The sequence below is a fragment of the Oncorhynchus keta genome, chromosome 35 (genome assembly GCF_023373465.1).
Source record: "Oncorhynchus keta strain PuntledgeMale-10-30-2019 chromosome 35, Oket_V2, whole genome shotgun sequence".
Classification (NCBI taxonomy): domain Eukaryota; kingdom Metazoa; phylum Chordata; class Actinopteri; order Salmoniformes; family Salmonidae; genus Oncorhynchus; species Oncorhynchus keta.
The window spans coordinates 50022080-50049905 of NC_068455.1; the positions used below are offsets into that span (position 1 = coordinate 50022080).

General features: G+C 42.9%; 1 protein-coding gene across 1 annotated transcript in view; it reads right to left on the minus strand.

Moving 5' to 3' along the window:
• LOC118368594 (ribosome quality control complex subunit NEMF-like) overlaps nucleotides 1–27826 on the minus strand; it is a 36318-nt gene that overhangs the window by 6375 nt on the left and 2117 nt on the right. Inside the window, exons 6-25 of the mRNA XM_035752823.2 lie at nucleotides 17441–17508; nucleotides 17216–17305; nucleotides 17013–17086; nucleotides 16848–16915; nucleotides 16639–16714; nucleotides 16331–16471; nucleotides 10916–11124; nucleotides 9165–9341; nucleotides 8956–9019; nucleotides 8770–8858; nucleotides 8421–8524; nucleotides 8083–8145; nucleotides 6366–6478; nucleotides 6210–6267; nucleotides 6052–6110; nucleotides 5810–5930; nucleotides 5450–5717; nucleotides 1601–1640; nucleotides 267–322; nucleotides 40–175 (exon numbers count right to left, since the gene is read on the minus strand). Coding sequence (XP_035608716.1) covers nucleotides 40–175; nucleotides 267–322; nucleotides 1601–1640; nucleotides 5450–5717; nucleotides 5810–5930; nucleotides 6052–6110; nucleotides 6210–6267; nucleotides 6366–6478; nucleotides 8083–8145; nucleotides 8421–8524; nucleotides 8770–8858; nucleotides 8956–9019; nucleotides 9165–9341; nucleotides 10916–11124; nucleotides 16331–16471; nucleotides 16639–16714; nucleotides 16848–16915; nucleotides 17013–17086; nucleotides 17216–17305; nucleotides 17441–17508 — 2074 coding nt within the window. The remainder of the gene's footprint in view (nucleotides 1–39; nucleotides 176–266; nucleotides 323–1600; nucleotides 1641–5449; nucleotides 5718–5809; nucleotides 5931–6051; nucleotides 6111–6209; nucleotides 6268–6365; nucleotides 6479–8082; nucleotides 8146–8420; nucleotides 8525–8769; nucleotides 8859–8955; nucleotides 9020–9164; nucleotides 9342–10915; nucleotides 11125–16330; nucleotides 16472–16638; nucleotides 16715–16847; nucleotides 16916–17012; nucleotides 17087–17215; nucleotides 17306–17440; nucleotides 17509–27826) is intronic.

A 27826-nucleotide genomic window follows, 5' to 3' on the forward strand; every position in this document is an offset into this window, starting at 1 on the left:
AACTAATTTAGTTCCTTTAAAACTTTGAAAATGTCTCACCTTTTGATGTCTCTTAAGAGGATGCTGAGAGGCTCCTCCCCCTCCTCCACTCTTGGTTTTCTGATTGGCACCATGCGTCTCCTCAGTCTTTCCCTCTTCTTCCTGAGATTCAGAATGATCCTGTTTCCCCTTCTCCCTTTGGACAAGAAGAAAGCAGCAAAACAAAACCATTGCATTTATGCATGTTTGCCACGAGGGAAGGTTACATTGCTATGTATTTAGCTTACCTTCTTTGCTTGGCTGTAATGTGTTTTCCCCCCTCTTTTTGCGCCTCCACCTCAACCTAATGAAGAATAAATTGTACATACAGTTAAATCGTAAGTTTACATACACCTTAGCCAAATACATTTAAACTTTTTTTCTCACACAATTCCTGACATATAATCGTGGTAAAAATTCCCTGTCTTAGGATCCCCACTATATTTTAAGAATGTAAAATGTCAGAATAATAGTAGAGAGTGATTTCAGCTTTTATTTCTTTCATCACATTCCCAGTGTGTCAGAAGTTTACAATACACTCAATTAGTATTTGGTAGCATTGCCTGTAAATTGTTTATCTTGGGTCAAACATTAAGGGTAGCCTTCCACAAGCTTCCCACAATAAGTTGGGTGAATTTTGGCCCATTTTCACCCATTTTGGGTGAATTTTAGCCCACACGTTTTCTACAGGATTGAGGTCAGGGCTTTGTGATGGCCATTCCAATACCTTGACTTTGTTGTCCTTAAGCGATTTTGCCACAACATTGGAAGTATGCTTGGGGTCATTGTCCATTTGAAAGCAGTGGCTTCTTCCTTGCTGAGTGGCCTTTCAGGTTATGTCGATATAGATACTTTAGTATCCGTTTCCTCCAGCATCTTCACAAGGTCCTTTGCTGTTGTTCTGGGAATGATTTGCACTTTTCGCACCAAAGTACATTCATCTCTAGGAGACAGAACGAGGCTCCTTCCTGAGCGGTATGACGGCTGTGTGGTCCCATGGTGTTTATTGTTTGTACAGATGAACGTGGTACCTTCAGGCGTTTGGAAATTGCTCCCAAAGATGAACCAGACTTGTGGAGGTCTACAAAAAAATGTCTGAGGTCTTGGCTGACTTCTTTTGATTTTCCCATGATGTCAAGCAAAGAGGCACGGAGTTTGAATGTAGGCTTTGAAATACAGTCACAGGTACACCTCCAATTGACTCAAATGACGTCAATGGGCCTATCAGAAGCTTGTAAAGCCATGACAATTTTCTGGAATTCTTCTAGCTGTTTAAAACCACAGTCAACTTAGTGTATGTAAACTTCTGACCCACTGAAATTGTGATACAGTGAAATAAGCTTACTTGTGTCATGCACAAAATAGATGTCTTAACTGACTTGCCAAAATGATAGTTTGTTAACAAGACATTTGTGGAGTGGTTGAAAAAGGTGTTTTAATGACTCCAACCTATGTGTATGTAAACTTCCGACTTCAACTGTATGATATTACGTTTACAAAATAAAAACGTATACTATAAAACATCAATTATTTTATTGCATAATGCAAAAGGCCAGAAGTTCACCGATCACAATGGCTTTACCTGAATGGACACCTTTTTGAAACCAGCACTTTGGGTTTCCCTGGAGAGAGAAACAAACAGAAACCTTTCTGATACTGTTGCACTTTCGGGCACTGAACAGACCTGGGTCAAATAGACATCTCAAATACTTGAGCTGCACTTTATTCTGCCATCGTATCTTACGGCAAAAAAAGAGCTTCTGGATATCAGGACAGCAATCACTCACCTCGTATTAGACAAATATTTTTTCTTCAACAAGCAGGATGCACAGGATGTACTTCAGACACCCAACAAGGCCAAAATCCCAAGAGAAAGAGACGCAGGTATAGAGGACACAGGGCGGGTTTGCCTCGTAAGGATCCGCTGACAGCGTTTGGGAAATCTGCCCTTACCATCAATATTACTTGCCAACGTACAATCATTGGGACAATAAATTAGATGAGGTACGATCACAAATATCCTACCAAAAGGACATCAAAAACTGTAATATCTCATGTTTCACTGAATTGTGGCTGAATGACGACATGGATAAAATTTAGCTGGCGGGATATATACGCTGCACCAGCTTGATAGAACACACTACGTCCGGTAAGACGAGCGGGGTTCTGTGTATATTTGTAAAAAAACAGCGGGTGCACGAAATCTAACCCAGAGGCGGCGCTCCTAGTGGCCGGGGACTTTAATGTAGGGAAACTTAAATCAGTCTTACTTCATTTCTATCAGCATGTTAAATGTGCAACCACATTTAAAAAATTCTAGGTAACCTGTACTCCACACACAGAGACGCGTACAAAGCTCTCCCTCGCTCTCTATTTAGCAAATCTGATCATAATTCTATCCTCCTGATTCCTGCTTACAAGTAAAAATTTAAGCAGGAAGCACCAGTGACTCGGTCGAAACTACAGGATTGTAGACTGTAGTAGAGCTGCCGCATTCAAGGTGCGGGACTCTAACCTGGAAGCTTCTAAGAAATCCTGCTATGTCCTCCGACGAACCATCAAACAGGCAAAGCGCCAATACAGGACTAAGATTGACACTGGCTCCGACGCTCGTCAGATGTGGCAGGGCCTGCAAACTATTACAGACTACAAAGGGAAAAACAGCCACGAGCTGCCCAGTGACATGAGCCTACCAGACAAGCTAAATCATTGTCGGAGATTAGGCCTACCACTGTTGTGTCATCTGTAAACTTAATGGTGGTGCTGTAGTCGTGCCTGGCCATGCAGTCGCTTCGAGGCAAGCAACACCGAGGCATGCAACACCGAGGCATGCATGAGAGAATCAGTTGTTCCGGACGACTGTGTGATCACGCTCTCCGTAGCCGTCGTGAGAAATAACTTTTTTATAATTTACCAGTCATTGTTTCAACACAGCCTTGGAATGCTTGGACAGAGTTCAGGAGCCAAGGTCATTTGGATGGACTCAGTCATTCCTGTAGAGTATCTTCTGTTTCCAGAAGGTGTCAAAGTTATCAATAAAAGTGACTACAGTAGTCTTTTAGCCAGATGTGTCATGTCAGCAGTCTGCTGAATCTTTCACACCTGCGGCCCGACGATGGTACTGGACCTGAAATTATTGGCTGTTTTTGAGTCTTTTAATGCTAAAATCAGTTCTTTAAAATCCATTTTTCAAAAACGTTCCAAGCTAGCTCTCCTGATGTCGTTTGATCCCACATGGACTACGACAGTGTCATGTGGGAATAAGTAGGTGGGCGTGGCCCAGTAGCTTATATAGGTTTGCTATTTGCTTGTTAAGAGTAGCTACTTCGCTCCTGTAGTCCTTCGCAAGCAAGCAGTTGCTACGTTGAAAGTCAACGCGGTCCACATTGTCCCGGAACAAAACAAAGTAAACGCAGCTCCTGCAACGTCGGAAACGTTCAATGGTGGCCTCCATTTGAGACCGCCGAGCCAGCTAGGCTAGCTGGGCTTTCGCGTCTCTCCCCCTATACAGAATCTGTCAGGATCCCAGCAGGACGGATAGCAGCGCTCACAGCAACTTAGCTCAACAGAGCCGTAGGATTCAAAATAAAATAAAAGTATATAAAAACACTGTCAGTAAACAGTCAGTAAAAACACTGTCAGTAAACCAAGGTCTTTAGTTCAGGCTTCAGTGTTCGACAGGTTTCAGTTTCAGCGGTCGACAACAACAAACATACGTCGCACTCTGATGACATTCATCAAGGTTTAGGCTTTAAGACATGAAGGTCAGTCAATGCAGAAAAAGTCAAGAACTTTTAAAGAGCAGTCCTAAAATCCATCAAGCGCTCTGATGAAACTGACTCTCATGAGGATCACCACAGGAAAGGAAGGCCCAGAGTTCTCTCTGCTACAGATAAGCTCATTAGAGTTAACGGCACCCCCAATTGCAGCCCAAATGTATGCATCACAGAGTTCAAGTAAGAAACAAATCTCAACACCAACTGTTCAGAGGAGACTGCGTGAATCATGCCTTCATGGTCGAATTACTGCAAAGAAACCACTACTAAAGGACAACAATAAGAAGAAGAGACTTGCTTGCGTCAAGAAACATGAGCAATGGACATCAGACCGGTGGAAATCTCTTTGGTCTGAGGAGTCCAAATTTGAGATTTTTGGTTCCAACTGCAGTGTCTTTGTGAGACGCTGAGTAGGTGAACAGATGATCTCCGCATGTGTGGTTCCCATGGTGAAGCATGAAGGAGGAGGTGTGATGGTACTTTGCTGGTGACTGTGATTTATTTAGAATTCAAGGCACACTTACCACAGAAATATGCCATCCCCATCTGGTTGGGACTATCATTTGGGACTATCATTTGTTTTTCAACAGAACAATAACCAAAAACACATCTCCAGGCTGTGTAAGGGTTATTTGATCAAGAAGGAGAGTGATGGAGTGCTGCATCAGATGACCTGGCCTCCACAATCACCTGACCTCAACCCAATTGACATGGTTTGGGAGGAGTTGGACCGCAGAGTGAAGGAATAGCAGCCATCAAGTGCTCAGCATGTGGGAACTCCTTCAAGACTGTTGGAAAGAGCATTCCAGGTGAAGCTGGTTGAGAGAATGCAAGAGTGTGCAAAGCTGTCAAGGCAAAGGGTGAATACTTTGAAGAATCTCCAATATATTTAGATCTGTTTAACACTGTTTTGGTTACTACATGACTCCATATGTGTTATTTCATATTGTTGATGTCTTCACTATTATTCTACAATGTAGAAAATAGTAAAAAAAAATAAAGAAAAACCCTTGAATGAGTAGGCGTCCCCAAACTTTTGACTGGTACTGTATCTCTAAACTATTTCACCTACATATTTGACCTAGGTCTACTGTTCTAGACACCAGCCTTTAGTCAATTCAAAAGGTAACATTTGGTATTCAACTACAGTGGAATAACATATTAACATGACCGGCACACATACAACGGCGACATACAGACCACCATGGTGCTTGCCTACGGAGCTGTGAGGGGAACGGCACCTCAGTACCTCCAGGCTCTGATCAGGCCCTACACCCAAACAAGGGCACTGCGTTCATCCACCTCTGGCCTGCTCGCCTCCCTACCACTGAGGAAGTACAGTTCCCGCTCAGCCCAGTCAAAACTGTTCGCTGCTCTGGCTCCCCAATGGTGGAACACACTCCCTCACGACGCCAGGACAGCGGAGTCAATCACCACCTTCCGGAGACACCTGAAACCCCACCTCTTTAAGGAATACCTAGGATAGGATAAAGTAATCCTTCTCACCCCCCTTAAAAGATTTAGATGCACTATTGTAAAGTGGCTGTTCCACTGGATGTCATAAGGTGAATGCCCCAATTTGTAAGTCGCTCTGGTTAAGAGCATCTGCTAAATGACTTAAATGTAAATGTAATACAGTAGCAGCATAATATTACCTGGTGGACTGCAAGTGGGACAGGGAGATGGTGGTGTCTGGAAAACTGAACTCTGCACTCTCCCCATCACTCTTCACCTTCGCCTCGAGCCCCTCCACCTCATCCTCCTCTCCTTCCTCCTTCATGTCGTCCAGTTCTTTAGCATCTCCATCCTCCTTATGTTCAGCCTCTGCCCCTTCAGTGGCTTTCTCTACTTTTACCTCCACTCCATTCTTCTTTCCATCTCCTCCTCCGTCTTCCCCCTCTCCCTCGTTGCTACTGTCATCCCCTGGGAAAACATATGTATGGTACATAAATGCAACAACCAATAGATTCACGTACAGAGGTGTGTATGTGTCTGTGGCTCTTGAAGCCCTGTACCAATAAGCTCCTCCCCATCCTCTAGTAGCTCTGCTGTGCTGGACGTCACATCCGCCATGTCCTCGTCAATGGTCTTGACCTTCCTCTCACCCCGGTGTCTGAATACACACTGCTCATCTACCTGTGGACACAAGACGAGACTGTTGAGCCAAGATAGGGTTTACCAACTGACTCCTCAAAAGGCAGTCAGATATATTTTAAGACTATGACAGAGCAAACACGTTTAAAGCATTAGCTTTCACCTTGAAGAGAAAGCTGAAACCCATCATTAAATAAGAGGGCGGCATGTAGTTCTTCTTTCCTGTGAAAATAGGAATGCTGTTTTAGCTGTCGATAATCCAAAACTACATAATTGACACATAACCACCATGTGGTGGCTACTGGGAAGATGTTGGCATACCTCGGATCATGAAACTTCCAGTGGTCAGGTATTCTCCAGTGGGGGCAGACTTAGTCACCTAGACAGAGAGAGACGAGAAGAGTTATAATTGGAGCAGGTCTGACCACACCCTGATCCAACCATCCAATCCTGAAGTAGGCTCCCAGGAGAACTCACCTGGTGGTAGTGCACCCACCATGCGCTGGTGATAACCTTGGCGTCCCAGGCTGCACTGTAGCACACGGCCATGGTGCCCGCCTCGGTCAAGGTGCGTGGAGGAATGGGCACACCTAGAGGGAAGAGATATAAATGCCACAATACACCCCATTAAAATAAATGGAGAGTTCACAGATGATTGTCAACACTTAAGCTTGAATTCAAGTCGGGTAGTTATAACTAGAATTTGGGCTAAGATGGGTAATTCACTTTAAGTTGCATGAACATACAGTATTAGTCAAAAGTTTGGACACACCGACTCATTCAATTGTTTTTCTTTATTTTGACTATTTTCTACATTGTAGAATAATAGTGAACACATCACAACTATGAAATAACATATGGAATCATGTAGTAACCAAAAAAAAGTGTTAAACAAATCTAAATATATTTTATATTCTTCAAAGCACGGTTCCTAGGACTGACTTGCCTAGCTAAATAAAAAATGTTTTTAAGTAGCCACCCTTTGCCTTGATGACAGCTTTGCACACTCATGGCATTCTCTCAACCAGCTTCACCAGGAAAGCTTTTCAAACAGTCTAGAAGGAGTTCCCACATATGCTGAGCACTTGTTGGCTGCTTTTCCTTTACTCTGCGATCCAACTCATCCCAAACCATCTCAATTGGGTTGAGGTCAGGTCATCTGATGCAGCACTCCATCACTCTTCTTTGTTAAACAGCCCTTACAAAGCCTGGAGGTGTGTTGAGCGATTGTCCTGTTGAAAAACAAAATGGTAGTCCCACTAAGCGCAAACTAGATAGGATGGCGTATCGCAGCAGAATGCTATGGTAGCCATGTTGGTTAAGTGTGCCTTGAATTCTAAATAAATAACAGAGTCACCAGCAAAGCACCCTCACACCTCCTCCATGCTTCACATGTGGTTCACACATGCAGAAATCATCCATTCACCTACTCTGGTTGGAACACTGTGGTTGGAACCAAAAATCTCAAATTTGGACTCATCAGACCAAAGAACAGATTTCCACCGGTCTAATGTCCATTGCTCATGTTTCTTGGCCCAAGCAAGTCTCTTCTTCCATGAAGGCCTGATTCACGCAGTCACCTATGAACAGTTCATGTTGAGATGCGTCTGAAGAATTTATTTGGGCTGCAATTTCTGAGGCTGGTAACTCGAATGAACTTATCCTCTGCAGCAAAGGTAACTCTGGGTCTTCCTTTCCTGTGGCGGTCCTCATATGAGACCGTTTCATCATAGCGCTTGATGGTTTTTAGGACTGCACTTGAAGAAACTTTCAAAGTTCTTGAAATGTTCCGGATGTTCTTGTCACAACACAACTGATTGGCTCAAACGCATTAAGAAGGAAATAAATTACACAAATTAACTTTTATGAAGGCACACCGAATGAAGCTGGTGACTATCTCATGAATCTGGTTGAGAGAATGCCAAGGGTGTGCAAAGCTGTCACCAAGGCAACGGTTGGCTACTTTGAAGAATATCAAATATTATTTTGATTTGTTTAACACTTTTTTTGGTTACTATATGAAACTATTATTCTACAACGTAGAAAATAGTATAATTAATGAAAAACCCTGTAATGAGTAGGTGTGCCCAAACTTTTGACTGGTACTGTATATTAAAGAGAAATTCCAGAGGATAAGAGAGCATCATTTGACTGAACAACAGTGTGTTGATCACAGGACTAGGCCAGCTCTTACCAGATGGGTTCTTGATGACACAACTAGTTGCTCCATGGAGGTCGGCGTGAACGTAGATATCCCCTGATAAGAGACACCAACATGAGATTTTCACACAGGTAGAGATAGACTCTGTTCCAATATCCATACTAGCATACTAACTACAATGAAGCAATGTATTGTGACTGCATGTGGTATGCTAGTATGGATAGTGGAACATAGCGTGTTGTGTACCAAACTAGCATACGTTCAGGTCCGAAACAATGTATTGGGCATGTATTTGATGCTAGTATGGACATTGGATAGTTGTCCATAGCCTGTTGTAAGGCAGGACTATAATAAGTGTAGTCCACTCTTACCAGCCCTCAAGTAGCGCTTAACGATAATTTCATTCTGTTGCTGGTCACGTCCGGCGATGGTGAGGTAATTTTCTGAGCTGATGAACCACAGGAACTTCTCAAACCTGACAGAGCACATCATCATAATTTGTCACATACTGAAAAGATAGAGAAAGTAATTGCCCAGAAGAACATGAATTTGTCACAAATCTGACAAAGGTGGAGAGAACTTTGCGCTCATTTAATTACTTCTTACAGGTGTTACATTAGCTGAAAATGGCTGCCTTAGTTCAGATTTGTCAATGACTGCTCATCTCTCTACACATGGCAAGTTTTCAGAGGGTGAATTCAGTTAGGTTAAGTGTCTTACCAGTAGACTTTCCTGGCCTTCTGAATGGTCATAACCGTTTGGACCTCTTTAAGGGTTTGCTTGGTCTTCTTCTCAGCAGATTTGAAAGCCTTGAATTAAATAAAAAGGGGGGAAAATGTTACAAATATAAAAACTGACCACAAACACAAATCGACAGGGAATTTCATATGCATGTGGCACCATCACCTTCTGGGCTGCCTCCACGGTTTTCTGCTCTTTCTTAGCAGCGGTTCGCTTGTGGTCGTAGTATCTGGAAAAAAGGAGATAAACGTTTGGGTTCGTCAGCTTGATACCTAAAACCACATCTGGCCATACTGTTCAAAGCATAGAGATAAAACATAACTGTTCTATTTAATTTTTCAGTTCAAAGAAGCCAGGGAGAGTGGAGAGCCTACTTTTTGGCATTGGCGTAAGCTGACAAGCTGAGGTCCACATCCACCATCATGGGCTGGTCCTTCTTGGGCTTGCCCTTCTGACCCTTCTCTTTGTTCTTGTTCTTCTTCCCCTTCTTCTCTTCAGCCACCTTGGCTACATCCTCCTCCTCTACTTCCTCTGGGACAATGTATGGGTTCCTGAACGGGGAAACAACAGGGTAGTTTTTAGTCGGCATGAGAGTAATTGATGATAAAATGATTGTCTTGTTAGACTTCAAGTGCAGCTTTTGACAATATTGATCATAGTCTGCTGCTAGAAAAACGTATGTGTTATGGCGTTACACCCCCTGCTATAAATGTGGATAAAGAGCTACTTGTCTAACAGAACACAGAGGGTGTTCTTGAATGGAAGCATATCAAATATAATAGAGTTAGAATCAGGAATTCCCCAGGGTAGCTGTTTAGGCCCCTTGCTTTTTATATTTTTTACTAATGACACGCCACTGACTTTGAGTAAAGCCAGGGTTTCTATGTATGCGGATGATTCAACACTATACACGTCAGCTACTACAGCGACTGAAATGACTGCAACACTCAACAAAGAGCTACAGTTAGTTTCAGAGTGGGTGCCAAGGAATAAGTTAGCCCTAAATATTTCTAAAACTAAATGCATTGTATTTGGAACAAAACACTCACTAAACCCAACTAAATCTTGTAATAAATCATGTGGAAATTGAGCTAGTTGAGATGACTAAACTGCTTGGAGTAGCACTAGATTGTAAACTGTCATGGTCAAAACATATTGATGCAGTAGTAACTAAGATGGGGAGAAGTCTGTCTATAATAATGCAATGCTCTGCCTTCTTAACAACACTATCAACAAGGCAGGTCCTACAGGCCCTAGTCTTGTCACACCTTAACTACTGTTCAGTCGTGTGGTCAGGTGCCACAAAAAAGGAATTAGGAAAATTGCAATTCGCTCAGAAAAGGGCAGCATGGCCGGCCCTTGGATGTACACAGAGAGCTAATATTAATAATATGCATGTCAATCTCTCCTGGCTCATCACTACTTTTATTTATGAGAGGTGGCACACAGCTCGGACACCCATGCATACCCCTCAAGACATGCAACAAGAGGTCTCTTCACAGTCCTCAAGTCCAGAACAGACTATGGGAGGCACACAGTATTACATGGAACTCTAATGGAGGCCCTAATGAGCATCACCCTGTTCTTTCTGTTCAGCATCCATCTATTTAATTGGCTAGAGGGCAGATAAAGGTGGGTTAGTGGTTGATTCATAGTATTTGGAGTACTATGAACTGTTCTGTGCTGGATACAATATCACATTTTTCCTTTCGAGCGGGATTCTTGGCAACACTGTTTATACAAGGCTTTATAAATGCATACATATGACACCTACAGTAAAGAGTTCGGCCCCCCTTACATATTGTTCAGCTTATTTAGACAGTTTGAAAGAGGATGGGACACAGTGATAGAGGGGAACATCAAGGACGTGGGATTCAAATCCTAGACGCTGTGGGCGATATATGCTGGGAAACTGCAACGCCACGCTCCCACAACCTTCCAGCAAGATTGCAGCAGCATAGGATGGATGCGTAAACAGGTTAGCTTAGTACAGCTCAGCTCAGTTGTAAATGTTAAAGGGCAGTAGTCAAGTTAAACCGAACCAAAGACAGTTCAATTCAATATGACTTTATCAATCCTTGGAGGGGCAATTAGAAATGTATCCCCATTTTGGGCATCAACTCACTTTAAAAGCATTGTGATGTGGTTGGTCTGCAGCTTCAGCTCCTTGATGGCGCAGGCCACTGGGTCTCCGGCAGCCTGGGCCTCCTTGACGATCAGCCCTATCTCGGCCCAGTCCACCTGGTTGGCCAGGGCGCTCCGCACCACCTGCAGAGCCCTCTCCACTATGGGCAAGTTCATTTCCACCAGCTCGCCCCTAAGCCTGTCTACCTCCTGCAACAAATGTTAGCATTAGCACTCCTTTAGCATTCGCATAACTGAGTACAAGCTATTTATATCAAAAGTCTTTCCGCTTTAAATTAAAATTACTTCTTGAATTGACCATCTTCATTTCGAAATAACCCTGGCACGGACACACATGCTTACCATCATAACTAGATAACACACAGAAGGTGTTCAACTACATGTCTTGGCAGAGCCACCTCTCCTCCTTCAATGAGATTACCTGTGATCAGGTTATGTACATTAGTGTTGCCTACACACACACAGATGTTGGGATAAAGTGCTGCCAACACCAGGTGACTATGTTCCAAAAGTAGTGCACTATACAGGGGAAAGCTTGCCATTTGCGACGCAGAGTAGTCTCACCTCTATGAAATTATGGAAATCCATGCATGTCACCTGCTACAGTAACAAGGTTTGTGACTGCCGATCGATCAGGTGATCAACCCAATCACCCCATTACGGATCAGATCAATATGTAAACCACAGCCTGGGAGCTACATATTCCTCCGCTACATAGGCGGATTTCCAAATGCCACCCCATCCTTATAAAGTGCACTACATTTGACCAAGTGGGAAGTGCACTTTATAGGGAATAGTGTGTCATTTGGGACACATACACAAAGTGGGCCATCATGGAGGACAATACTCCCATCATTACCCCCCACACAGCCTATCAGTCATCCTTCATTCCAGCCATAACCTGACTCTTTATTAGACAGGTAGTAGGGCGAGAGCGAGGGGGAGAGAGAACCTGTTTGTGGTTGTTATGGGGTCTTTTGTGTACCCGTTTGTGTTTGTTTTGAGTTGTGGGTACTTCTGGGTTGTTTGGGGTGATTAGTGGGACCAAGGACCATGCATTTAGAGAGAGGCAAACTTTTAGAATATTGTTCTAATTCTAGACATTCAGTTACATAACATTGTTTTAATATTCCCCATGTAATGTAATTGGGAGCTAACATGGCTGACATACAATGTTGTAGTGTCATGTAAATGCATCATAATGTTCATTCTAGACATTCCATTTTATATTATATTTTAAATATTCCCCATGTAATGTAAATTGGGAGCTAACGTGGCTGCCATAGAATGGTGAAGTGTCATGTAAACGCATCATAATGTAAAAAACGCATTTGCCCAACTCTCTAAATACATGACTCTGGCCGGACCCATTAGCACTCCTTGAGCATTTAGCACTCCTTTAGCTCTGACCATTTGTTTTCACTGTGGTGATCAGACCAGAGTTCAAATATCATTGGTTATCTTTGAAATACTTTGAGTGCTTGATTGAGACTGCCTGTTGATGGGTCGGGTTTACTCCATTGGTTCCATTGAGCAAGGAAGGCTAAATCAAGAGCAGTTTAACCTCTTCCTCCTACCCCCTAATTTTTCGAACATTCTGTTAAAAATCGCGCAACATTTCAGCGCCCTGCTATTCATGCCAGGAATATAGTATATGCATATGATTAGTATGTGTGGATAGAAAACACTCAGACGTTTATAAAACTGGTTAAATCACGGCTGTGACTATTACAGAACGTGCGTTTCATTGAAAAGTGCAGGAAAATCTGATCACTGAAAGTGGAAAAATATATCCATCCGCCGCTTCAACCCATTGTTATGGGCGAAAGACATTAAATAGGGCTGAGGTTGCAGTACCTACAGCTTCCACACGATGTCAACAGTCTTGTCATTTGCCAATTCTTTGTTTCTTGGTCAAACGAACAAGAGACAGGCTTTTTCTTCACGTCTCCGACCGGATATTTTGGTTGAGAAATACACGGACAGTATTTCAAGACGGACCCCTATAGAAAACACTTCCGTCTCGTGATTAATTTGATCGCTTATTAACGTTTACTAATACCTAAAGTTGCATTACAAAAGTATTTCAAAGTGTTTTGTGAAAGTTTATCGTCGACTTTTTGAATTTTAAAAAATGACGTTACGTTATGAAACGCTATTTTTTTCCGTTTATCACACAGTCTTCATAGATCGATATCTAGGCTATATATGGACCGATTTAATCGAAAAAAAGACCCAATAGTGATTATGGGACATCTAGGAGTGCCAACAAAGAAGATGGTCAAAGGTAATGAATGTTTTATATTTTATTTGTGCGGTTTGTGTAGCGCCGACTATGCTAATTATTTTTGTTTACGTCCCCTGCGGGTCTTTTGGGGTGTACATGCTATCAGATAATAGCTTCTCATGCTTTCGCCGAAAAGCATTTTAAAAATCTGACATGTTGCCTGGATTCACAACGAGTGTAGCTTTAATTCAATACCCTGCATGTGTATTTTAATGAACGTTTGAGTTTTAACTAATACTATTAGCGTAGCGCATTTGCATTTCCAGAGCTCTAGATGGGATGCCTGCGTGCCAGGTAGGAGCAAGAGGTTAAGTATCTGAAAGAAAACAAATACTAGTTGAACCCAGGGCTGTGTTCGAATACCCATTCTAACATACTACATACTTAATGAGTATATATTAGTTAATTTTAGTATACTGTAAACGAACGGTATCATTTCAGTTGAGCGTACTAGAGCGTCGCCTGTCTACCGGAAGTCGATGCTGTTGCTATGCAACCTCTGCTAGCATAATAAATGACTAGCTAAACATTTTACCATTTTGGGTGTGTTCGTAAATTCAAATCTGCAGTGCCAGAGTGTGCTCTGGGCGTTCGTAAATCCAGAGCGTTGTCAGATTGTAAATTCAGAGCGTTTCACTCTCGGAGCGTTCAGAGCCGACACTAGACGCTCTTGACGAGGAGTATAGGGCTGATCCGAGCGTTCAACAGCAGTCAAGCACCCAAGCTAATGTTGGCTAGCTACTTCCAGACACAAATGAGAGAACATCTCACTCTGACCATTTTACTCGCCATAGCAGAGCTGGTTAGGCTGTTTTCATGTTATCCAGAGCGTTGGTGACTAACTGTGCAGCTGGCAACAATTTATTACTCTTTTTTTTGCAAACGTTTACTGACACCGGCCATATTCAATGGTGCGCGAGACTAATTAACGTCTGATGAAACGCAAAACGACTACACCACTTAGCTAAGAATGATGTGAATAATCAAGTCAATAAAACGTTGGTTAGTTAGCAGATAGTTAATATACTGCCTGGAAAGCTCGATGTATTAGTATCCAACTAACATACCGGTACATAGTGCTGTAATGCTTTGCGGTTCGTGAGGATAGCGTAGCTAACAAATTGTCAGCCAACATAACGTGTAACGTAACTTATTTGAAATGTCATTACTTTATTACATTGCTCAACATTAACATTTGCCATTAGTTAGTTCAATGAATTTGAATTTGCTCTCGCCAGAAACTATACTGCTGAAGTCCGACATTTTCTCCAAATCTGAAAACATTGTGATGCCACGCCCCATTTTCTGAAGATGTGCATAATGGGCCCAAAAAGTACGGAAATGGTGTCCTATGCATGTATACTTCGTATTTTGGCAAATTTAGTACGACATCCGGAAACCTTTGGCATACTAACTATATCCATACTATGACCAATAAGCATACTATATACAGTTGAAGTCAGAAGTTTACATACACCTTAGCCAAATACATTTCAACTCAGTTTCACAATTCCTGACATTTAATCCTAGTAAAAAGTCCATGTCTTAGGTCAGTTACGATCACCACTTTATTTTAAGAATGTGAAATGTCAGAATAATAGGAGAGAATGATTTATTTCAGCTTTTATTTCTTTCATCACATTCCCAGTGAGTTTACATACACTCTATTAGTATTTGGTAGCATTGCCTTTAAATTGATGAACTTGGGTCAAACATTTCGGGTAGGCTTCCACAAGCTTCCCACAATAAGTTGGGTGAAATGTGGCCCATTCCTCCTGTTGTAACTGAGTCAGGTTTCTGGCCTCTTTGCTCACACACGCTTTTCAATTCTGCCCACAAATTTTCTATAGGACAGGGCTTTGTGATGGCCACTCCAATACCTTGACTTTGATGACCTTAAGCAATTTTGCAACAACTTTGTAAGAATGCTTGGGGTCATTGTCCATTTGGAAGGCCCATTTGCGACCAAGCTTTAACTTTGTGACTGATGACTTCGAGATGTTGCTTCAATACATCCACATCATTTTCCTACCTCATGATGCCATCTATTTTGTGAAGTGCACCAGTCCCTCTTGCAGCAAAGCACCCCCACAACATGATGCTGCCACCACCGTGCTTCACGGTTGGGATGGTGTTCTTCGGCTTGCAAGCATCTCCCTTTTTCCTCCGAACATAACGATGGTCATTATGGCCAAACAGTTCTATTTTTGTTTCATCAGACCAGAGGACATTTCTCCAAAAAGTACAATCTTTGTCCCCATGTGCAGTTACAAAACATAGTTTGGCTTTTTTATGGCAATTTTGGAGCAGTGGCTTCTGCCTTGCTGACCGGTCTTTCAGGTTATGTCGATATAGGACTCGTTTTAATGTGGATATAGATACTTTTGTACCCGTTTCCTCAAGCATCTTCACAAGGTTATTTGCTGCTGTTCTGGGATCGATTTGCACTTTTCGCACCAAAGTACGTTCATCTCTACGAGACAGAACACGTCTCCTTCCTGAGCGGTATGGCGGCTGTGTGATCCCATGGTGTTTATAATTGCGTACTATTGTTTGTACAGATGAACGTGGTACCTTCAGGCGTTTGCTCCCAAGGATGAACCAGACTTGTGGAGGTCTTTTTTCTGGGGTCTTGGCTGATTTCTTTTGATTTTCCCATGATGTCAAGCAGGGTAGGCCTTGAAATTCATCCACAGGTACACCTCCAATTGACTCAAATGATGTCAATTAGCCGATCAGAAGCTTCTAAAGCCATGACATAATTTTCTGGAATTTTCCAAGCTGTTTAAAGGCACAGTCAACTTAGGGTATGGAAACTTCTGACCCACTGGAATTGTGATACAGTGAAATAATCTGTCTGTAAACAATTGTTGGAAAGCTTACTTGTGTCATGCACAAAGTAGATGTCCTAACCGACTTGACAAAACTATAGTTTGTTTACAAGAAATTTGTGTGGTTGAAAAAACAAGTTTTAATGACTCCAACCTAAGTGTATGTAAACTTCTGACTTCAACTGTACTCAATTCACGTCACAAATAGTACAGTTAGTATGAGTATTCAAACACAGCTCAGGTCTGGTGGTAATGTGAGAGTTCTTCAGTAATTGACCTGAAGTTGGTGCAGTGCCTCCAGCCTCTGCACGTGGTCCCTCTTGACATTGTCCAGCTTTTTCAGAGCCTGTTTCTCCTGCTGCAGGGCCTTCACGTCAATCTTCTGACTCTCCATCTTGGAGTAGAATTCGTCCACTGCCTAAGCGCAGAGGAGCAAGACTTACTGAAGTGATCTCATACCTTATGTCTTGTGAAAATACCAATATAGTTTTAGTACACTAGGTACGTATGGGAAACAATGACATTTTTCCAACATATGCATAGGGTAAATAAATACATATAAAGGACATATATTCTAAATTTCACCTTGTCAAATGTATCAAACTCAACATAGTGGCTATTTGCATGTTGGGCAAAGAGGAAGGGGTGGAATTCCTCATATCTGTAAAAGAAGACAATGTTGGAGACTTGAACATATCTCACCAACCAAGCAAACAAAAACCTCCATAACAAGTAACAGAACTTGGAGACATAATATCATAAGCACAGAATGAGAGTCAAATAAAATAACTTACGTGAGCAATTCTTCAGGTTTCTCTGGGGCTAAACTTGGTTTCTTCTCACATTTTTGGATGATGTAGCCCTGCAACGAAACAAGGGAGAAACAGTTTTCTATAATTTCGCTATGACAAATGGATCTGATGTATGAATGAATATTCTCATTAAGACGTGAGACCTACCTTTCCATCGAAGCTTGCCGTTTTCTCCATATAAACTTCTGCCATTTGCAGGGCATCGAGGATTTTGGGTGCATCTACAGACAACAATTAAGCCTATTTCATCCAGAATATCACAATTCTGATGATCATTGATTGAATAATATATACCAGCAGCACATATTTGTAATCTGCCAAAGGCTACAGCTGGTCTAAAAGAAACGTACCTCGTGCAGCATCAAACTGGCTGTCCACTTTGATGAAGCCGGGGAGTCCCACTTCCATCAGACAGTGCTCTATGAGAGTAGCCCCATATGCTGAAAGAGCAGATAGATCATATTAGAAGGTAAGTCTGCTGTTTACAATAATAACATTGTGTAAAACATTTATTTTTAAACTAAACCTGGATGAGCAATGGATGGAGCCACTTTGAGGAGATGAAGACTACTTACGAAGGTGGGGATTGAGGATCCTTTTCACCTGTTCTCCATTCGTGGCCTTCGACAGGACTTCAGTGAGTCTACATGAAAAACAAACCAAAACAAAGGATTATTTCTTCAATGAATTCGTGCCTAACTAGGGTTGCAAAAGTCCGGTAAACTTTCCCAAAATAACCAAGTTTTCCAGAAATCCTGGCTGGGTGATTGCAAAAGTCCTGCTTATTGAAATCTAATTTTATTGGTTCTCTAAGATCCACAACGCCGAATACAACAGGTGTATACTTTACAATTAAATGCTTTCTTACAAGCCCATTCCCAACAGTGCAGAGTTAAAAAGTAAGAAATTACAAGTCAATGTGCAGGGATACAAGGTAGTTGAGGTATTTGAGCCAATACAGTACGTACATGTGGGCAGTGGTGGAAAAAGTACCCAAATGTCATAATTGTGGAAAAGATATCTTAATAGAATAATACTCAAGTAACATGCAGTACAATACTACTTGAGTAAAAGTATTCGGTTTAAAATATACTGAAGAATCAAAAGTAAGTGTAATTGATAAAATATACTTAAGTATCAAAACTTACAATAAAAATATTTTAAAATTCCTTATATTAAGCAAACTAGACAGCAACATTTTCTTGTTTTTTAATTTATGGATAGTGAGTCTGCCAGATCAGTGGCAGTAGAGATGAACAGAGAGGATATTTTGATAAGTGTGTGAATTAGACCATTTGTGTCCTGCTAAGCATTCCAAATGTAGCAAGTACTTTTTGGTGTCAGGGAAAATGTATGGAGTAAAAAGTACATTATTTTCTTTAGGAATGTAGTGTAGTAAAAGTTATCAAAAATATAAATAGTAAAGTACAGATACACCAAAGTATTTTTTACTTAAGAACTTTACACAACTACATATGGGTAGGGGTAAAAGTGACTAGGCAATCAGGATATACACTGCTCAAAAAAATAAAGGGAAATAAAATAACACATCCTAGATCTGAATGAATGAAATATTCTTATGAAATACTTTTTTCTTTACATAGTTGAATGTGCTGACAACAAAAATCACGCAAAAATGATCAATGGAAAAACAAATGTATCAACCTATGGAGGTCTGGATTTGGAGTCACACTCAAAATTAAAGTGGAAAACCACACTACAGGCTGATCCAACTTTGATGTAATGTCCTTAAAACAAGTTAAAATGAGGCTCAGTAGTGTGTGTGGCCTCCATGTGCCTGTATGACCTCCCTACAACGCCTGGGCATAGCCCTGATGAGGTGGCGGACGGTCTCCTGAGGGATCTCCTCCCAGACCTGGACTAAAGCATCCGCCAACTCCTGGACAGTCTGTGGTGCAAAGTGGCGTTGGTGGATGGAGCGAGACATGATGTCCCAGATGTGCTCAATTGGATTCAGGTCTGGGGAACAGACGGGCCAGTCCATAACATCAATGCCTTCCTTTTGCAGGAACTGCTGACACACTCCAGCCACATGAGGTCTAGCATTGTCTCGCATTAGGAGGAACCTAGGGCCAACCGCACCAGCATATGGTTTCACAAGGGGTCTGAGGATCTCATCTCGGTACCTAATGGCAGTCGGGCTACCTCTGGCGAGCACATGGAGGGCTGTGCGGCCCCCCAAAGAAATGCCACCCCACACCATGATTGACCCACCGCCCAACCGGTCATGCTGGAGGATGTTGCAGGCAGCAGAACGTTCTCCACGGCGTCTCCAGACTGTCACGTCTGTCACATGTGCTCAGTGTGAACCTGCTTTCATCTGTGAAGAGCACAGGGCGCCAGTGGCGAATTTGCCAATCTTGGTGTTCTCTGGCAAATGCCAAACGTCCTGCACGGTGTTGGGCTATAAGAACAACCCCCACCTGTGGACGTCGGGCCCTCATACCACCCTCATGGAGTCTGTTTCTGACCGTTTGAGCAGACACATGCACATTTGTGGCCTGCTGGAGGTCATTTTGCAGGGCTCTGGCAGTGCTCCTACTGCTCCTCCTTGCACAAAGGCGGAGGTAGCGGTCCTGCTGCTGGGTTGTTGCCCTCCTACGGCCTCCTCCACGTCTCCTGATGTACTGGCCTGTCTCCTGGTAGCGACTCCATGCTCTGGACACTACGCTGACAAACACAGCAAACCTTACATTTACATTACATTTAAGTCATTTAGCAGACGCTCTTATCCAGAGCGACTTACAAATTGGTGCATTCACCTTATGACATCCAGTGGAACAGCCACTTTACAATAGTGCATCTAAATCTTTTAGGGGGGTGAGAAGGATTACTTTATCCTATCCTAGGTATTCCTTAAAGAGGTGGGGTTTCAGGTGTCTCCGGAAGGTGGTGATTGACTCCGCTGTCCTGGCGTCGTGAGGGAGTGTGTTCCACCATTGGGGAGCCAGAGCAGCGAACAGTTTTGACTGGGCTGAGCGGGAACTGTACTTCCTCAGTGGTAGGGAGGCGAGCAGGCCAGAGGTGGATGAACGCAGTGCCCTTGTTTGGGTGTAGGGCCTGATCAGAGCCTGGAGGTACTGAGGTGCCGTTCCCCTCACAGCTCCGTAGGCAAGCACCATGTTCTTGTAGCGGATGCGAGCTTCAACTGGAAGCCAGTGGAGAGAGCGGAGGAGCGGGGTGACGTGAGAGAACTTGGGAAGGTTGAACACCAGACGGGCTGCGGCGTTCTGGATGAGTTGTAGGGGTTTAATGGCACAGGCAGGGAGCCCAGCCAACAGCGAGTTGCAGTAATCCAGATGGGAGATGACAAAACCTTCTTGCCACAGCTCGCATTGATGTGCCATCCTGGATGAGCTGCACTACCTGAGCCACTTGTGTGGATTGTAGACTCTGTCTCATGCTACCACTAGAGTGAAAACACCACCAGCATTCCAAAGTGACCAAAACAATCAGCCAGGAAGCATAGGAACTGAGAAGTGGTCTGTGGTCACCTGCAGAACCACTCCATTATTGGGGGTGTCTTGCTAATTGTCTATAATTTCCACCCGTTGTCTATTCCATTTGCAAAACAGCATGTGAAATGTATTGTCAATCAGTGTTGCTTCCTAAGTGGACAGTTTGATTTTACAGAAGTGTGATTGACTTGGAGTTACATTGTGTTGTTTAAGTGTTCCCTTTATTTGTTTGAGCAGTGTATAATAAACAGAGTAGAAGCAGAGTATGTAAATTGTGTTTGTGGCGTCAATATATGTATGTGTTGGAGTGTCAGTGTAGTATGTGAGTGTGTGGGTAGAATCTAGTGAATATAGCTTGGGGGTATAGGCTGTTCAAGTGCCTTCTGGTCAGAGACGTGTCGCTCCGGTACCGCTTGCAATGCGGTAGCAGAGAAAACAGTCTTTGACTTGGGTGGCTGGAGTCTGACAATTTTTGGGCTTTCCTCTGACACCGCCTGGTAATGAAGTCCTGGATGGCAGGGAGTTCGGCCCCAGTGATATACTGAGTTGTACGCACTACCCTCTGTAGAGCTTTGAAGCCACCGGACAGCGATATTGTCACTCCCAATAGAAGGAGCAGTCCTCCATAGTAATGAATATAATTCTACAGTATTTCAATTCAATTTAAAGGAGATAATTACACATATTCAAGTATTTTTGTTGTTGTAGTGGGGATATTAGCATAACTTTAAGGAAAATGTTATATATTTTCTCATGTTTATTTTTATGTTTAGCTGACATAATACAATTTAAAAAGTAAGTATTAAGGTGTCTCTAACAGAATGCATGTGACGAAAACAAATGTAGACATTAATAAATGCATTTCTATAGCTTCAAAAACAATTTGCAATGGTGGGGGAATGTCAAGATGGAGGCGTGGTGTTTTCAAAACAGTTCCCCTTGCCAGATTACTTACACACACACACACACACACACACACACACACACACACACACACACAGTCAAAAGTTGACACACACCTACTCATTCAAGGGTTATTCTCTATTTGTACTATTTTCTACATTGTAAAATAATAGTGAAGACATCAAAATTATGAAATAACATATGGAATCATGTAGTGACCACAAGAGTTCCCACATATGCTGAGCACTTGTAGGCGAAACTCATCCCAAACCATCTCAATTGAGTTGAGGTCGGGTGATTGTGGAGGCCAGGTCATCTGATGCAGCACTCCATCACTCTCCTTTTTGGTCAAATAGCCCTTAAACAGCCTGGAGGTATGTTGGGTCACTGTCCTGTTGTAAAACAAATGATAGTGCCACTAAGCGCTAACCAGAGGGATGGCATATCGGTGCAGAATGCTGTGGTAGCCATGTTGGTTAAGTGTGACTTGAACTCTAAATCACAGTGTCAACAGCAAAGCACCCCCCACCATCACACCACCTCCTCTATGCTTCATGGTGAGAACCACACATGGAGATCCTCCGTTCACCTACTCTGCATCTCACAAAAGACACGGCAGTTGGCACCAAAAATCTCCAATTTAGACTTAGACCAAAGGACAGATTTCCATCTAATATGCATTGCTCGTGTTTCTTAACCCAAGCAAGTCTCTTCTTCTTTTGTGTGTCCTTTAGTAGTGGTTTCTGTAAAGCAATTCAACCATGAAGGCATCCTCTGAGATGCGTCTGTTACTTGAACTCTGTGAAGCATTTGATTCATTGATTCCAAGACGGCATAGCAGTTCAGACGTTTTTTGTCCTCGTCTTGTCGTGTCCTGTATATATATATATATATATATATAAACTTTTTTCACATACCTTTTATATATATATTTTTAATTTTCCATAAACTCATCTTCAAAACATTCTCCTGCAACCCGCCTCACCAATTTATATTTATAAAAAAAGTATTATTTACCTCAAATCTGTAATCCTCCAAGAAGCTAGCCAGAAACTAGCCAGGAGCTAGCCAGAAGCTAGTTAGCTTCTTTACTGGCTAATCGTTAGTATTCAGCTAACCACGGTTTGTGTCTGCCTGCAACCATCAGCTATCCTTTAGCTCGAAAATCTATCGCCAGTTTTGTACGGCGCAGCGCGGCTCGGAACATACCGGACCAATTTTTCTCTCCATGTCCTTGGATTTCAACCGTTAACTCTGGACATTCATACCTGGATCTCACAGCTAGCTAGCTGATATCCGTGTGACTATCGGCTTTCGTCGATTCCGGAGCAAACATCAATTATTCCGGAGCTAGCCTGCTGAAGAGTTCCATCAATCACTCCTGGGCTACAATCACCTATCCGGACCTGTTTTACTGCCTACGCGGAGGCCCACCGGGCCTTCACAACTGGACTGCCGACGTTATCTACCCAAAGGAGTTATCCGGCTGGCTCCTCCGTCGCGACGTTACCTGAACGCCCATCTGCGGCCCGCTAACCGTTAGCTGTCTTATCGGCTGCTATCTGAATAGACAATCGGACAATTTATTATTATTTTTTTTTTCTTCTTGGGCCTCTATAACTATATCTATTGTTTTTTGTTGTGTGATTTGGATTAATCCCCTCTACCACACGGAACCCCACTAATCTACTGACGGAACGCAAGAGGTGGCTAATAACAGACCTCCATCCTATGCTAGCTTGCTACCGATGGCCTGGCTACCTGTCTAAATCGCTGTGACCCTCAACCAATCCTCTACTCACTGGACCCTTTTGATCACTCGACTAAGCATGCCTCTCCTTAATGTCAATATGCCTTGTCCATTGCTGTTCTGGTTGGTGTTTATTGGCTTATTTCACTGTAGAGCCTCTAGTCCTGCTCACTATACCTTATCCAACCTATTAGTTCCACCACCCACACATGCAATGACATCTCCTGGTTTCAATGATGTTTCTAGAGACAATATCTCTCTCTTCATCACTCAATACCTAGGTTTACCTCCACTGTATTCACATCCTACCATACCTTTGTCTGTACATTATACCTTGATGCTATTTTATCGTCCCCAGAAACCTCCTTTTACTCTTTGTTCCAGACGTTCTAGACAACCAATTCTTATTGCTTTTAGCCGTACCCTTATCCTACTCCTCCTCTGTTCCTCTGGCGATGTAGAGGTGAATCCAGGCCCTGCAGTGCCTAGCTCCACTCCTATTCCGCAGGCGCTCTTTTGACGACTTCTGTAACCGTAATAGCCTTGGTTTCATGCATGTTAACATTAGAAGCCTCCTCCCTAAGTTTGTTCTATTCACTGCTTTAGCACACTCTGCCAACCCGGATGTTCTAGCTGTGTCTGAATCCTGGCTTAGGAAGACCACAAAAAATTCTGAAATGTTCATCCCAAACTACAACATTTTCAGACAAGATAGAACTGCCAATCTACTGCAAAGATAGCCTGCAGAGTTCTGTCCTACTATCCAGGTCTGTACCCAAACAATTTGAACTTGTACTTTTAAAAATCCACCTCTCTAAAAACAAGTCTCTCACCGTTGCCGCCTGCTATAGACCACCCTCTGCCCCCAGCTGTGCTCTGGACACCATATGTGAACTGATTGCCCCCCATTTATCTTCAGAGCTCGTGCTGCTAGGCGACCTAAACTGGAACATGCTTAACACCCCAGCCATCCTACAATCTAAACTTGATGCCCTCAATCTCACACAAATTATCAATGAACCTACCAGGTACCTCACCAAAGCCTTAAACACGGGCACCCTCATAGATATCATCCTAACCAACTTGCCCTCTAAATACACCTCTGCTGTCTTCAACCAAGATCTCAGCGATCACTGCCTCAAACGACCTCCACTCATCACTGTCAAACGCTCCCTGAAACACTTCAGCGAGCAGGCCTTTCTAATCGACCTGGCCGGGGTATCCTGGAAGGATATTGATCTCATCCCGTCAGTAGAGGATGCCTGGATATTTTTTTTAAATGCCTTCCTAACCATCTTAAATAAACATGCCCCATTCAAGAAATTTAGAACCAGGAACAGATATAGCCCTTGGTTCTCCCCAGACCTGACTGCCCTTAACCAACACAAAAACATGCTATGGCGTTCTGCATTAGCATCGAACAGCCCCCGTGTTATGCAGCTGTTCAGGGAAGCTAGAAACCATTATACACAGGCAGTTAGAAAAGCTACGGCTAGCTTTTTCAAGCAGAAATTTGCTTCCTGCAACACTAACTCAAAAAAGTTCTGGGACACTGTAAAGTCCATGGAGAATAAGAACACCTCCTCCCAGCTTCCCACAAGATAGGAAACACTGTCACCACTGATAAATCCACCATAATTGAGAATTTCAACAAGCATTTTTCCACGGCTGGCCATGCTTTCCACCTGGCTACTCCTACCCCGGTCAACAGCACTGCACCCCCCCCCACAGCAACTCACCCAAGCCTTCCCCATTTCTCCTTCTCCCAAATCCGTTCAGCTGATGTTCTGAAAGAGCTGCAAAATCTGGACCCCTACAAATCAGCCGGGCTAGACAATCTGGACCCTTTCTTTCTAAAATTATCTGGCGAAATTGTTGCCACCACTTTTACTAGCCTGTTCAACCTCTCTTTCGTGTCGTCTAAGATTCCCAAAGATTGGAAAGCAGCTGCGGTCATCCCCTCTTCAAAGGGGGACACACTCTTGACCCAAACTGCTACAGACCTATATCTATCCTACCATGCCTTTCTAAGGTCTTCGAAAGCCAAGTCAACAAACAAATGACCGAACATTTCGAATCTCACCATACATTCTCTGCTATGCAATCTGATTTCAGAGCTGGTCATGGGTGCACCTCAACCACGCTCAAGGTCCTAAATGATATCTTAACCACCATCGATAAGAAACATTACTGTGCAGCTTTATTCATTGATCTGGCCAAGGCTTTCGACTCTGTCAATCACCACATCCTCATCGGCAGACTCGACAGCCTTGGTTTCTCAAATGATTGCCACGCCTGGTTCACCAACTACTTCTCTGATAGAGTTCAGTGTGTCAAATTGGAGGGTCTGCTGTCCGGACCTCTGGCAGTCTCTATGGGTGTGCCACAGGGTTCAATTCTTGGACCGACTCTCTCCTCTGTATACATCAATGAGGTCGCTCTTGCTGCTGGTGAGTCTCTGATCCACCTTTACGCAGACGACACTATTCTATATACTTCTGGCCTTCTTTGGACACTGTGTTAACAACCCTCCAGGCAAGCTTCAATGCCATTACAACTCTCCTTCCGTGGCCTCCAATTGCTCTTAAATACAAGTAAAACTAAATGCATGCTCTTCAACCGATCGCTACCTGCACCTGCCCGCCTGTCCAACATCACTACTCTGGACAGCTCTGACTTAGAATACGTGGACAACTACAAATACTTAGGTGTCTGGTTAGACTGTAAACTCTCTTTCCAGACCCATATCAAACATCTCCAATCCAAAGTTAAATCTAGAATTGGCTTCCTATTTCGCAACAAAGCATCCTTCACTCCTGCTGCCAAACATACCCTTGTAAAACTGACCATCTTACCAATCCTTGACTTCGCCGATGTAATTTACAAAATAGCCTCCAATACCCTACTCAACAAATTGGATGCAGTCTATCACAGTGCAATCCGTTTTGTCACCAAAGCCCCATATACTACCCACCATTGCGACCTGTACGCTCTCGTTGGCTGGCCCTCGCTTCATACTCGTCGCCAAACCCACTGGCTCCATGTCATCTACAAGACCCTGCTAGGTAAAGTCCCCCCTTATCTCAGCTCGCTGGTCACCATAGCATCTCCCATCCAGCAGGTATATCTCTCTAGTCACCCCCAAAACCAATTCTTTCTTTGGCCGCCTCTCCTTCCAGTTCTCTGCTGCCAATGACTGGAACGAACTACAAAAATCTCTGAAACGGGAAACACTTATCTCCCTCACTAGCTTTAAGCACCAACTGTCAGAGCAGCTCACAGATTACTGCACCTGTACATAGCCCACCTATAGTTAAGCCCAAACAACTACCTCTTTCCCTACTGTATTTAACCTATTTATTTTGCTCCTTTGCACCCCATTATTTTTATTTCTAATTTGCACATTCTTCAATTGCAAATCTACCATTACAGTGTTTTACTTGCTATATTGTATTTACTTTGCCACCATGGCCTTTTTTTTGCCTTTACCTCCCTTATCTCACCTCATTTGCTCACATCGTATATAGACTTGTTTATACTGTATTATTGACTGTATGTTTCTTTTACTCCATGTCTAACTCTGTGTTGTTGTATGTGTCGAACTGCTTTGCTTTATCTTGGCCAAGTCGCAATTGTAAATGAGAACTTGTTCTCAACTTGCCTACCTGGTTAAATAAAGGTGAAATAAATGTTTTAAAATATTGTATTTTTTTTGGGCTGCAATCTGAGGTGCAGTTAATAAATTAATTTATCCTCTGCAGCAGAGGTAACTCTGGGTCTCATCTTCTGTGGCGGTCCACGTAAGAGCCAGTTTCATCATAGCGCCTGATGGTTTTTGGGACTGCACTTTCAAAGTTCTTGAAATTTTCTGGATGACCATGTTTTAAAGTAATGATGGACTGTCATTTATCTTTGTTTATTTGAGATGTTCTTGCCATAATATGGACTTGGTCTTTTACCAAATAGGGCTATCTTCTGTACACCACCCCTACCTTGTCAGAACAACTGATTGGCTCAAACACATTAACGAAAGAAATTCCACAAATGAACTTAAGGCACACCTGTTAATTGAAATGCATTCCAGGTAACTACAGTGGGGCAAAAAGGTATTTAGTCAGCCAACAATTGTGCAAGTTCTCCCACTTAAAAAGATGAGGCCTGCAATTTTAATCATAGGTACACTTCAACTATGACAGACAAAATGAGAATTTAAAAAATCCAGAAAATCACATTGTAGGATTTTTTATGAATTTATTTGCAAATTATGGTGGAAAATAAGTATTTGGTCAATAACAAAAGTTTTTCAATACTTTGTTATATACCCTTTGTTGGCAATGACAGAGGTCAAACGTTTTCTCTAAGTCTTCACAAGGTTTTCACACACTGTTGCTGGTATTTTGGCCCATTCCTCCATGCAGATCTCCTCTAGACCAGTGATGTTTTGGTGCTGTTGTTGGGCAACACGGACTTTCAACTCCCTCCAAAGATTTTCTATGAGGTTGAGATCTGGAGACTGGCTAGGCCACTCCAGGACCTTGAAATGCTTCTTACGAAGCCACTCCTTCGTTGCCCGGGCAGTGTGTTTGGGATCATTGTCATGCTGAAAGACCCAGCCACGTTTCATCTTCAATGCCCTTGCTGATGGAAGTAGGTTTTCACTCAAAATCTCACGATGCATGGGCCCATTCATTCTTTGCTTTACACGGATCAGTCGTCCTGGTCCCTTTGCAGAAAAACAGCCCCAAAGCATGTTTCCACCCCATGCTTCACAGTAGGTATGGTGTTCTTTGGATGCAACTCAGCATTCTTTGTACTCCAAACACGACGAG